Source organism: Furipterus horrens, unplaced genomic scaffold, assembly GCF_987537825.1.
Source record: "Furipterus horrens unplaced genomic scaffold, mFurHor1.1.pri manual_scaffold_2, whole genome shotgun sequence".
Lineage (NCBI taxonomy): Eukaryota > Metazoa > Chordata > Mammalia > Chiroptera > Furipteridae > Furipterus > Furipterus horrens.
Genome location: NW_028327172.1, coordinates 2,795,300 through 2,805,781, shown reverse-complemented (window position 1 = coordinate 2,805,781; position 10,482 = coordinate 2,795,300). Strand labels below are relative to the sequence as shown.

Below are 10,482 nucleotides of genomic sequence, written 5' to 3'. Positions count from 1 at the left end.
CGCAGACTCCAAGTATAAACCTACTTTTACCCCACCTTGTATGCGCAAAAGGAAAAGAATAGAGCATGTCAGACAACGCAGGTGCCACAGAGAGGCGACGGGGGGCTGGCCTCTCTGGGGGGTCTGTGAAAGTGCCCCTGAGCCAGAGATAATAGTGGAGACAGTGCCGGCCACTGCGGGCCTAGCAGGGCACGTGCAAAGGCCCAGGGGCAGGACAGAAGGAAGGCCGGTGAAGCGGAAGGTGTGAACGAGGCAGACAGAGGAACAGGGAGCGGGTTGTGAGACATTCGTTCTGGATGACCTTGCAGGTCACCGTCATTAAAAAAAAAAATCCACCTATTGAGCATTTAAAACTCATTTTAAAAATTAATTGCTCTGTGTACTTTAATTGCATGTCTTCCAGAAAGGTTCTTTTGTTTTCTCAGCCAGAGTTCCCATCCGTGTCTCCATCACAGGCTGGAGGGTGAGGATATGCTTATTGATCAGACAGAGAGAGACATCGGAGGGAGAGAGAGACTCCATCAGTTGCGCACCCCGACCGGGGACCAAGCCTGCGACATTTTGGTGTGGGGACAACGCTCCAACCAACCGAGCCACCCGGCCAGGGCTGCCTCGGCGCCTTTAACCCTCTTAACAACCCGTGAGAGAGTTTATTACTATTCTTTCCACCCTGCGGTTGAAGGAACAGGATTCAGTGGGTTTTAATGTCACCGCTCAAAACTGACCGCAGATGTGGGCCAACGGGGAGGCCCGCCACCCCACCCCCCCAGGCTCCCCCACCAACCGCCCTGCCTCCCGGCTGCCCTGCTGCCCGACTGGAGGCCCCGCACTGGAGGGGCCTGGCCGACAGCACAGTGGAACCTTTTAGACCAAGGCAGGGACGCTGAAGAGGTGGCGACGGCCCGGGGCCAATCCAAAGGTGCAGGGGTGGGGAGATGGACTCGGGTCCGGAGGGGTCAGTTCTGAGCGAGGGCCTGGACACAGACCCTCAGCAACTCCACAGGCACAAGGCCTGGTGCTCCTTGGGTCATCTGTCAACCCCATGTGTGTGTCCCGTGGGGGGCGGGGCACGAGGAGCTGGCAGAGCACACCCAAGGGAAGGAATGGGGACTGAGGTTGACATGGCCCCTTCTCTGGATTTGGGGGATCCTACAAGGACGGCACTGCCAGCCCCATCCAGTCTCGGGCACCAGAAGTGTAGAAGGCAATCCAAAGGGGGTGAGAGATCCCTTCAGGTGTGGGGCCCGGGGCCAGGGCCTGGGGTCTAAGGGCCCTACAAACAAAGGTCACTTGCCCCAGGAGCACTGCCCCCGGCCTCCTGCGGGAGGTGGGGCAGGATGGAGTGGCAGCTGGCTGACGGGTTGAAGTCTGTGGCCTACTTTGGATGTGACCTTCGAGGAAGGGCTCTCTGAGGCGTCTTGGTGCCTGCCCAGGAGCATTGGGGTAACCCACACGGTGGACGCAGCCAGGAAGAAGTACTGACGTGCCACCTGGGGATCCTCCCGGTGGACATCCCGCACCCTGTCCCATCAACAGGAAAACCCAGGTCACTGCTAAATGTAAGAGTCACAGGGAAAGAAAGACTTGGACATTAGTGAGCTGTCTGCTATTGACAAAAACCCAATACCATACGCAAAAATGAACTGGAACGGGTCCAGGACTTAAATGTAACACCCAAGACTATAAACTCTAAAACTGTTAGAAGAAAACAGGGCAAAAACCTTCACGACATTGCATTTGGCAACAATCTCTTGGACGTGACCGCCAAGGTAGAGTCAACCACCAAAACAGACAAACTGGATGTCATGAAAATTTTAAAAGTTTGCGCACCAAAGACTATTATCCGCAGAGTAAAAAGGCAACCGGTAGGATGGGAGAAAATATTTGCAAATCATGTATCTGACAAGGGATTATATCCAGCACACAGAGAGAACTAACACTGAACAACAAAGAATCAATTCAAAAATGGGCCGAGGACTTGAATAGACATCTCTGCAAAGGCACACAAATGGCCAATAAGCGCGTGAAGAGATGCTCCACCTTAGTTATCATCAGGGGAATGAAAACCAAAGCCACAACGAGATACCATATGATGGCTACTATTAAAAAGAGAAAAAGCCCAGAAAATAACGCATGTGGGTGAGGATGTGGAGGAACTGGAACCTTGGGCACTGTCGGTGGGAACGGGAAACGGCGCAGCCGCCGAGGACAACGGTACTGCCGGTCCTCAAAAAATTAAAAATAACGTGAGCAGATGACCCCCTTCTGGGTGGGACACTGGAGAATTGAAAGCAGGGTCTTCAAGAGATGTGTGCCCTCCCGCGTGCCCAGCAGCACGGCTTGTTAGAGCTGAAACGTGGAAGCAGCCCGAGTGTCCATCAGCGGGCGGATGGATGGCCAGGTGTGGTCCACACGCACAGGGGAGTGTTCTCGGCCGTGGAGAGGAAGGAGACCCTGGCACCTGCTACAACAGGGTTGGCCCACGAGGACCCTGCGCTGAACGAAGAAGCCAGACTCGGGCAGATCCAGTATGATCCACTTAGAGGCGGTCCCTGGCGGAGTCAAGTTTATGGACAGCAAGTAGAGCAGGGGTTACTGAGGGTTGGGGGAGGGGTGGGGCAGTGAGCACTTAATGGGGACAGAGCTTCAGTGTGGAAAGACGAGAAAGTTCCGGAGAGGATGGTGGTGACGTCTGCACGAAATTGAGTGGACTCGGCGCCACTGAGCTGTGGCTTTAAGATTGATTGAGACGGTAATTTTAGGTGACATATATTTTACCAAAGTTAAAAGGCGAGGATCCATGGGGCAAGTAGCCGAGTGGAGAAGCTAGTTCTGGGCCCTAAGTCCAGTGGCAGGTGTGCCTAGAAGAAGAGGGAAATTGGACGGAGACACGGAGGAGAAGCCACGTGACAAGGAGGCAGAGACTGGAGGGACGCAGCCACCAGCCCAGGACACCTGGAGCCCTAGGAGCTGGAAGAGACGAGAAGGGCCCTCTCCTGGGGCCTCTGGAAGGAGCGCGGCCCCGCTGCCACATGATGTTCAGGCCGCTCTCCAGACTGCGAGACAGTTTGCTGCTTTAAGCCGCCTGCTCCGTGGTCGTTGTTAGGCCAGCCCTGGGACACTGGTGCGCCTGGGTGGAGAGCTTGGGGTGAGGGGAGATCACCCCAGGCTGGAGGAGAGCACGTGCTAAGGCCCCGTGGCTGAGGCAAGGGTGCCCTTGGGCCCTGAGGGGACGGCTTACAGGAGCAGGGTCCAGCATCGGGCGTGGTGGGAGGGAGACCATGGGATGGGCACAGGTGAGGGCAAGCGCGGCCTCGTGGTAGGTTCAAGTGGCCGTGAATTTGGCGCTATATCCTCTCCCCTGGGACCCGGGCTGGCCTGGCCTTTGGCATGACTGACTACAGAAGTCATGTTCTGGAACATTTCCGGCCAGGCCCTCAGTCCTTTGAGACGACAGAAGGCAGAAGATGCACCCCTCCAGGTCCTGTCCAAACTCCTGACCCCCAGAACTGTGAGGTTTAATTCAGTGGTTGTTTGAAGGTTCTCATTTCAGGATTGGTGGTTCTGCAGCGGCAAGGACTGAGCACAGTCGCTTGGGCCACGCTGAGGATGGTGACCTTGACCCCAATAACCATGGGAGGCTGTGGGGAGCCTTTCAGCAAGGAGAGGCAGGGAACCGCGGTCACATGGTCAAGCAAGGGCGCCTGAGGCCCTGCCCCCTGTGGCTCGCCCAGCCCTGGCCCTCGCTCCTCCCCGGCCCAGACAGGGCCCAGCGTGGGCACCCTTGCCCCTCCCCGCGTTTATTTAAAGAAGATTTTAGGATTCAGATTCTGAAACAAGAACAATGATAAACTATTAGCCCTGAAGGAAGTCTGAACTTGGGAGCCCCTGACCCGCCCCATTTGAGACTAGATAGAGTAAAGCGGAGTGGCCTCGGGGACGGGAGGGGGTCCCGAGTCTGCCAGCGCAGAGTCCTGGGAACAGCCTCAGAGACACCTGACACACCCAGCGAGGGCCTGTGCTCGGCAGGACAGGGCTCCCAGCCCTGGGACAGACAATCCCCAGCAGCACGGAGATAAAAAGGATTGGGACGTTAAGACTATAATTAAGTCTCTTAGGAGCATAACAATAACAGTGGCCTCCAGTTCTGGTTTACTGCAGCGAACACTTCACAGGCAGCTGACCCTCCTCCTCCTCCTCCTCCCAGGCCCGGGAGGCGGGGGCCCGGGGAGCAGGAGGCACAGAGGAGTCACCTGGCGTGTCCAAGGTCACACAGCGAGGAGGCGGTGGTGCTGGACTGATGGGAGAAGACAGAGCGGACAGAGCGGAGCAGAGGGCACCTTAGGAGTCGCAGCTAGCAACCCCCCCCCCCCCCCCCGCCAACTAGCACAGCCTGAATCCCCAACCTCGTTCCTCGATGACCCCTCTCTGTGCAGTCCCCAGGGCTTTGAGACGGACCCCACGAGCAGGCCTCTCTGCCCTCGCCTCCTCCTGGCCCCCTCCCAAGACTCTAGCCACACGGGTCTCCTGGGGGTCCCTCCAACCTGCCAGGCCCACTCCCAGCTCAGCGCCCTTGCATTGGCTGCTCCCTATGCTGAGAATGCTTTTCCCCGCGTGGTGTCCTCCCTCGGCGCCTTCAAGTCTTTGTTCCAAAGCCCCCTCCCCGTGAAGCCAGGGTCGGGGGCCATGTGATCGTTAGCTCCTACTGCACTGCCCACCCTGCCAGCCAGGCTGTCCCCGGCATGGGTCACCTCCCTCCTTATAATGAAGGCTTGCGGTGGGCAGGGATCTTCACTTTCCTCACTCGGGGATCCCAAGTTCTTGGGTCCACGGATGGCTCACCAGACACGTGCTAAGTGAGCGGGTGACTTCTCAGTCCCCTGGGACCTATCGCCTGTCTGCACTGGAAGGGCTAACCGTGGACGCTGGATGAGGTCTTCCGTGTTTGGCCAGGACAGATCTGGTACAGGGACCCTCACGGACCGCCGAGGACAGCAGGAGAAAAGGCCAAGGATGGGTGTCAATCAGGGTTTCCCTCCCCACCCCCACCCGGATCCACACCCCGGTTTCCCTGTGGCTGCAGGATCGAGCGGAAGCGCCGCACGCCGGGTGGGGGGGCAGGAATTCCAAGGCTGGGAGAGAGGATCGGACCCAGGCCTCTCCTGGGTGCGGGGGTTTGGGGTGCTCTTTGGGTGTCCTGGACTCATCGAGAGGCACCCCCTCGACCCTCCTTCCCACAGGCTCTTGCTTTCCATGACCTTTTATAAGCACACCAGTGGCACAGGGTTAGAGCTCACCCTGACGACCTCCTTGTCACTTGGTCACCCCTGTAAGGACACCATTTTCTAGGTACTGGGGTCCCAACATCTTTTGGGGGAGCACATGACGGAACCCACAGCACGGCCCATGTGCTTGCCATATGCAGATTGTGGGTGTCAAAAGGAAGGGAAAGAGGTGAGTTTTGGAGGGGAAAATAGGCACCACGAGGGACCCTGAAGCCCCAATTGCCTTTTGGGGGTCTTTTCATCAAGTGATTGGCTAGGTCATGAAGGGGTGGGGGAGACCCAGGCTCTCGGTGCGACCCACACGCACAAGCAACTTCCCTATCCATCCCGGTCCAGATGGTTCTCTGGAGCATGTGAAGTCTCGCGAGACAATTTCGGCCCCTCCCGGGTTTTCTCTTCTGTAGAATCTTACTCTGTTCCCTCTGACAAAAGGCCAGTTGGTGTCCACAATATTGATTTCAAGATTCACAGGCGGGGAGGGCCCAGGAGCCTGAGAAACATGCCCCGAGTCAGCCTCCGGGTGACCAGCCCCCCCCCCCCATTCCCCCCTGGGAAAGGGCCAAGGCCTGGGCCAGCTTGGGCTAGTCCCAGTGTGGGGACGGCGCGCGTCAGCCCATCGCCCATCACGAGACTAAGCCGCGACATTCGGTCACCCTGCGACTCCGTGACACTGACCCCCCAGGCTCCTGTCTTCAAGGCCACATTTGTGTGGACACAGCTGGCTGAAATTCGTTTCCCCCGGCCCCCACCCCAGCGACGCGGGCCCCAAATAGACATTGGGGACAGGGGGCGTGAGCCGTGGCTTGGCATTTCAAGGCAGGTTTTAATCATTTCCCACCCTTTCCCCGGGGATTCACATCCAGGCCGGTGGGGCTCGCTTACATGATAAATGTTTTCCGTTTATTGGGCATCTTGTGTGCACAGCACATACAGCACGATGCGGTCGGCGCCTGTATAAAACTACAGTGTGAAAACAGCGGCACACGCAGGGACCTCACCCCCGTCCCAGCAGCAGAAACCCACGACAGTGTGTCCGGGGGCCGTCACATCTCCAAGCTTCACACGCGATTCGCTGCCTATATGCAAGGTCAAGGGTGGCCAAGCCTGCACTTCAGATATCTTCATTCCTGACATTTGATTCAGCTGAGGCAAGAGACATGTGCGATAACTTAAGGCCCCCAAGACCGAGGTGACTTGTACATCAAATACACAGCGACCACGTACTCCACCCGCTCCCCGCAATCAGCAGACGGTTGAGCAACACCTTCCTCCAAAGGTCCTGGGGCCCAGGGCGTGGTTCAAAATGAAAGAACAAACACACACGCTTTTTTATTCCAGCGCGTGAACAGCAGTTAGAGACCCGTGGGCCTGTCTCACCAGGGGCCTCTCTCCCAGGCCTCGGTTTGAGAAGAGTATTTTAAAGAGATGATTTGCTTTCGAGCAGAGTTCTGAGACGGAATGCGAGAGACCAGGAGCGCCAACCCGATTTCCCAGCCTTGCTGTCTGTAGACTCCCATAAAGTTAATTCGGGAGGCCGTTCAGAAGCATCTAGGCGGGTATTAAAGTCTTCGGGAGACAGCCGGGAGCATTTCTGGGAGCAAGCTAGGGTCATTTTGTATAAACTCTTAAAAAGTCATTCATTAAAATTAAATGTTTGCCATCACCTCGGAACTTTTTTTAACCATCCCCGACCCTGCCTCTTCCGTCTTTGCTTCAACGACAGGGGTGACATTTGTAAAATATATAAAGAAAAATATAAGGTTACTTGGTGACCATATAGTGCACTCTAACAGCTGTCCGCAAATATTTTCACCATGATTATCCTTACTAAAAGTAAATCACGGGGTAAAGATAGCTCCAACATGACAAGGTTCGGATGGGCCGCACCGACGCTCCCTGCAGTCCCTTTTGGCTACATATGGAAAAAACTGCCCCTCAGAACGGCGAACCTGACCGTGGTGAGAGCTGTCTGCGGGTTTCACCAGGGGGGCAGTTTAAAGGCTTTCGAGGTAGACGCGCAATCCACTTAACCAGGGAATGCAACCGAGGGGAGCAGCAGCGCCGTCCTCCACGCGGACTCTGCATTAAGTGTTCTGTACAGTTTCAAGGACGCCCCACCGACGCCGAAGAGCCAGCGCTGGCCGGACGCTTCCAGAACACAGGGCCTGTACTGGTAAACGTGCGCCTATTCTGGGGCCTAGCAGAAGGCCCTGCTACCAGAAAGCGCGGTTCCTCACCTGGGGTTCGGCTGCGGCGGTTCGGATGCCCCTCTTGTCCATTTCAGCCTCGCAGGGGGCTGGAGAGGCCTTGCTGTAGCATTTACAAAATAGCTGCTGTTTTTTTTTTTTTTTTTTGCCTTTCCCCCCCGCAGCGTCCACAGACACGTGGCTGTGGCCCATCTAGAAAAGGAAAACCGGAGTTTCAATGTTCCCTAAGGTCTCTCCCCTCTGGGAGATGCAGGAAGATTGACTACAGCGGAGTTCAAAGGTCAGTCTCAGCAGATCTAAAAACGGAGCGGCAGCGGTGGGCTCGCCAGCCAGCGCTCCCTGTGCCTGCAGTAAACCGATCCGCCCCAATTAATAGCAACAGGGCCCGAAGGGAGTGGGGCGCTGAGGATGCTGGCAGGGGACGCGCCTGGGAGCTGCCGGAGCGGGGAGCCGGTCACCAGAGCCCCAGGAGAGGGCCCTTCCAGACACAGGGCTCCTGGTCGGTGCAAAGCAGGCTGATCTCCACGTCCGATGTCGCCGGCTCTTACGGCACAGAATAGCAGCACACGTGTGACAAGTTCCTGACTAAATCAACCCAGCGGAAGGGGCTCCGCTGTTCTACCAGAAAAGTCAGGGTATTTGTTGTTGTTGTTATTCTTCGTCATTTTTTTTTTTTTTTCGGGAAAATACAAAACACACCCACAGAACCATAAATAATTCGGTGGCAATATATACACATTTAAATAATTAATTTAAATATCTTACACGGACGCTGGCATCAAACTGTTCATCGGAGGAACGGGCACCAAGGCGGCCCTGGCGCGGTCACAGCCTGGGGAGGAAGTGGGTGACCTTCATGGTGGGGGACACTCGGTCCCCCTTCCTGGCCCTGCCGTTCTTGCTGAGGGCGATGAACATGCCGGGGCGCCGGTGGCACTCGTAGGCATTGTAGTTGTTCGGGAGCAGTATCTCCTTGAACTTGCACTCGTCGGTGAAGAAAGGCTGGCAGGAAAGGGGGTGGTTAGGCTGGACCTCCTCTTGGTGGGGGACCGCGGGGTCAGTGGTCGGGGGTCAAGGGCTCCTCTCTGTTCCAGTCCCACTGGGGCTGACAGGTCTCCCCTGGGAAGTCAGGTGCCAAGACCCTCCCAGGGTGCAAAGACGCACTTGGCCGGCTTCCGAGAGCTGGTGCTTCACCCACCTGCCCAGCACCTGGCAGCCAGGGAATCTCACCTCTGCTGCGCCCAACTGCAAGGCTGCAGTCCCGCCCAGGAGAACACGGCCTGAGGGATCGCAGGACTCCCAGGGTGCCCTTTGACGGACGAGGGGGCACCCACTCAGGGATGGCACAAACCTCACTGCTTCTGCCTTGTCTAGGCTGGCCCTGGCGGTCCCGGCTGCCCCAGGGCACTGGGGGGAGTGAGGGCTGCCAGTCCTGTGACCCCGCCCCGCATTTCCGTTGGTTGGTCTAGAGGGTCAGGATCCTGCCGCCCTCCCTCAGTCCGTGCTGGCCCGGCCCCTGCGGTACTCACCGAGCCGTACAGCTTGCCCTTGTTACTCATGGCCACGAAGAACCGGCTGGCCACACCAAAGATGCTCACCACGCCCCGCTCCACCGGCGAGAGCTCCAGCAGGCCTGGAGGAAGGGCGCGGGTCATTCTGCAGCAGGGGACCCTTAGCCTGCGCCGCCCCCTTCCTCCGCCTGCGCGTGTCCGGGATCCCCATTTTGGGGTTGGGTGTAAAGGGCCTGGGGTCCCCGGGGCAGGCCGTCCCCAAGGGGCCCCCAGAGCCCAGCCATCGCCAGTCCCCGGCCCCCGCGGGTACCAGTGGCAGGCCGCAACCGCTGTGCCCACGGGCGACGGCGCTGGAATTCCGCACCCGGAGCGCGGCATCCGAAGGCGGGGAGGCGGGGCTCCGCCGCCGGGGTGTGCAGAGCCGGTCCCTGCGGCGACACCCGGAGCCCAGAGTGTTTTCGTTCCCGCGTCCCCGCGCTAGAGGGACCGGAACCTCAGCCGCCCCGGTTCCCAGAGCCCGAGAGCAGGTTGCCAGCCTGGGGTCTCTGGGTTCGGACGGACGAGCTGGAACGGGCTGCCGCGGTCCCGGGCCCCCGACCCGTCCCGCCCTGCCCTCCACACTCACTGTCGCTCGTGTCCGCGTGCACGCCGCCGATGCGGCCGTCGCGGAGCACCTGAAGGTGGAAGCCGATGCCCACGTTGCAGTAGAGCCGCCGCAGACGCTTGATGCCCAGCAGGTAGTCGCCGGCGCCGCTCTGGACGTTGGCCTCCTTGGGCTGCGCTGCCACCGGCAGGCGCGCCAGCGAACGCGCCACGAGGCTCTCCCAGCGGCGCTCCAGCTCGGCCTCCAGCGTGCCGTTGGGAGCGGTGGGCGCGGCGGCGCCCCCTCGGCCGGCCCAGGGCGCCAGCACGGCCAGCAGGACCGCCGGGAGCAGCGCCGCCCCGGGCCCCGGCATCCCCGCCCTCGGGCCGTTCGTCCGATAGGCGGTCGGTGCGCCCGGGCGGCCGGGAACCGAACTGCGCCTGTGGCGGCCCGCGGGAGCGCACAGCCCGGGTCGGGGAAAGAAGTGCAGGGCCGAGGGCGGAACTGGAGGCGAGCGACGGGGCCCCCAGGCGCCGGTAGCTACCCGGGCTGCATGGAGCGGCGCTGCGCGCGGGAGGGACGCACGGCGGGGTTGGGACCCTGCGGAGCAGTGCGCGCCTCGCTGCGCGCTGGGCCGGCAGCGGCGGAGCCGCTATATATAGCCGGGCGCCCCCTCCTACTCCCGCGGGGGGCCCTTCGTGTTCGCCTGGGCGCCCGGGGCGCTGTGGCGCTCGCGGCTGGTCGCAGGCCGCCTGCCAATCAGGACTGGGGGAGGGGAGGCGGCCGGGGACGAACGGCGCGAGTGCCACCTGGAGGGTCCCGGCCCCCACCCCTGGCCTCGCCCGGCCCACGACCTGCTTGTCCCGCCCCTCGAGTTTCCTTAACTCTTGCCTCTG

General features: G+C 59.5%; 1 protein-coding gene across 1 annotated transcript; it reads right to left on the bottom strand.

Annotated features, from left to right (window-relative positions):
• Positions 1-8,264: 8,264 nt before the first annotated feature.
• Positions 8,265-9,959, bottom strand: FGF4 (fibroblast growth factor 4). The gene is made up of 3 exons (XM_090267424.1): positions 9,629-9,959; positions 9,022-9,125; positions 8,265-8,494 (listed from the first exon to the last, which is right to left on the bottom strand). Exons 1-3 carry the CDS (start codon positions 9,957-9,959, stop codon positions 8,318-8,320), a joined length of 612 nt encoding a protein of 203 aa, XP_090123550.1. The 3' UTR covers positions 8,265-8,317.
• Positions 9,960-10,482: the final 523 nt, after the last annotated feature.

Bases quoted from the DNA above. Each gene is read 5' to 3' on its own strand.
- FGF4 (XM_090267424.1), bottom strand. From the start codon at position 9,959: ATGCCGGGGCCCGGGGCGGCGCTGCTCCCGGCGGTCCTGCTGGCCGTG. The intron at 9,126-9,628 runs GTGAGTGTGGAG...CCCTTCCTCCAG, and splicing joins GCACGCGGACACGAGCGACA to GCCTGCTGGAGCTCTCGCCG. The intron at 8,495-9,021 runs GTGAGTACCGCA...CTTTCCTGCCAG, and splicing joins AGGGCAAGCTGTACGGCTCG to CCTTTCTTCACCGACGAGTG.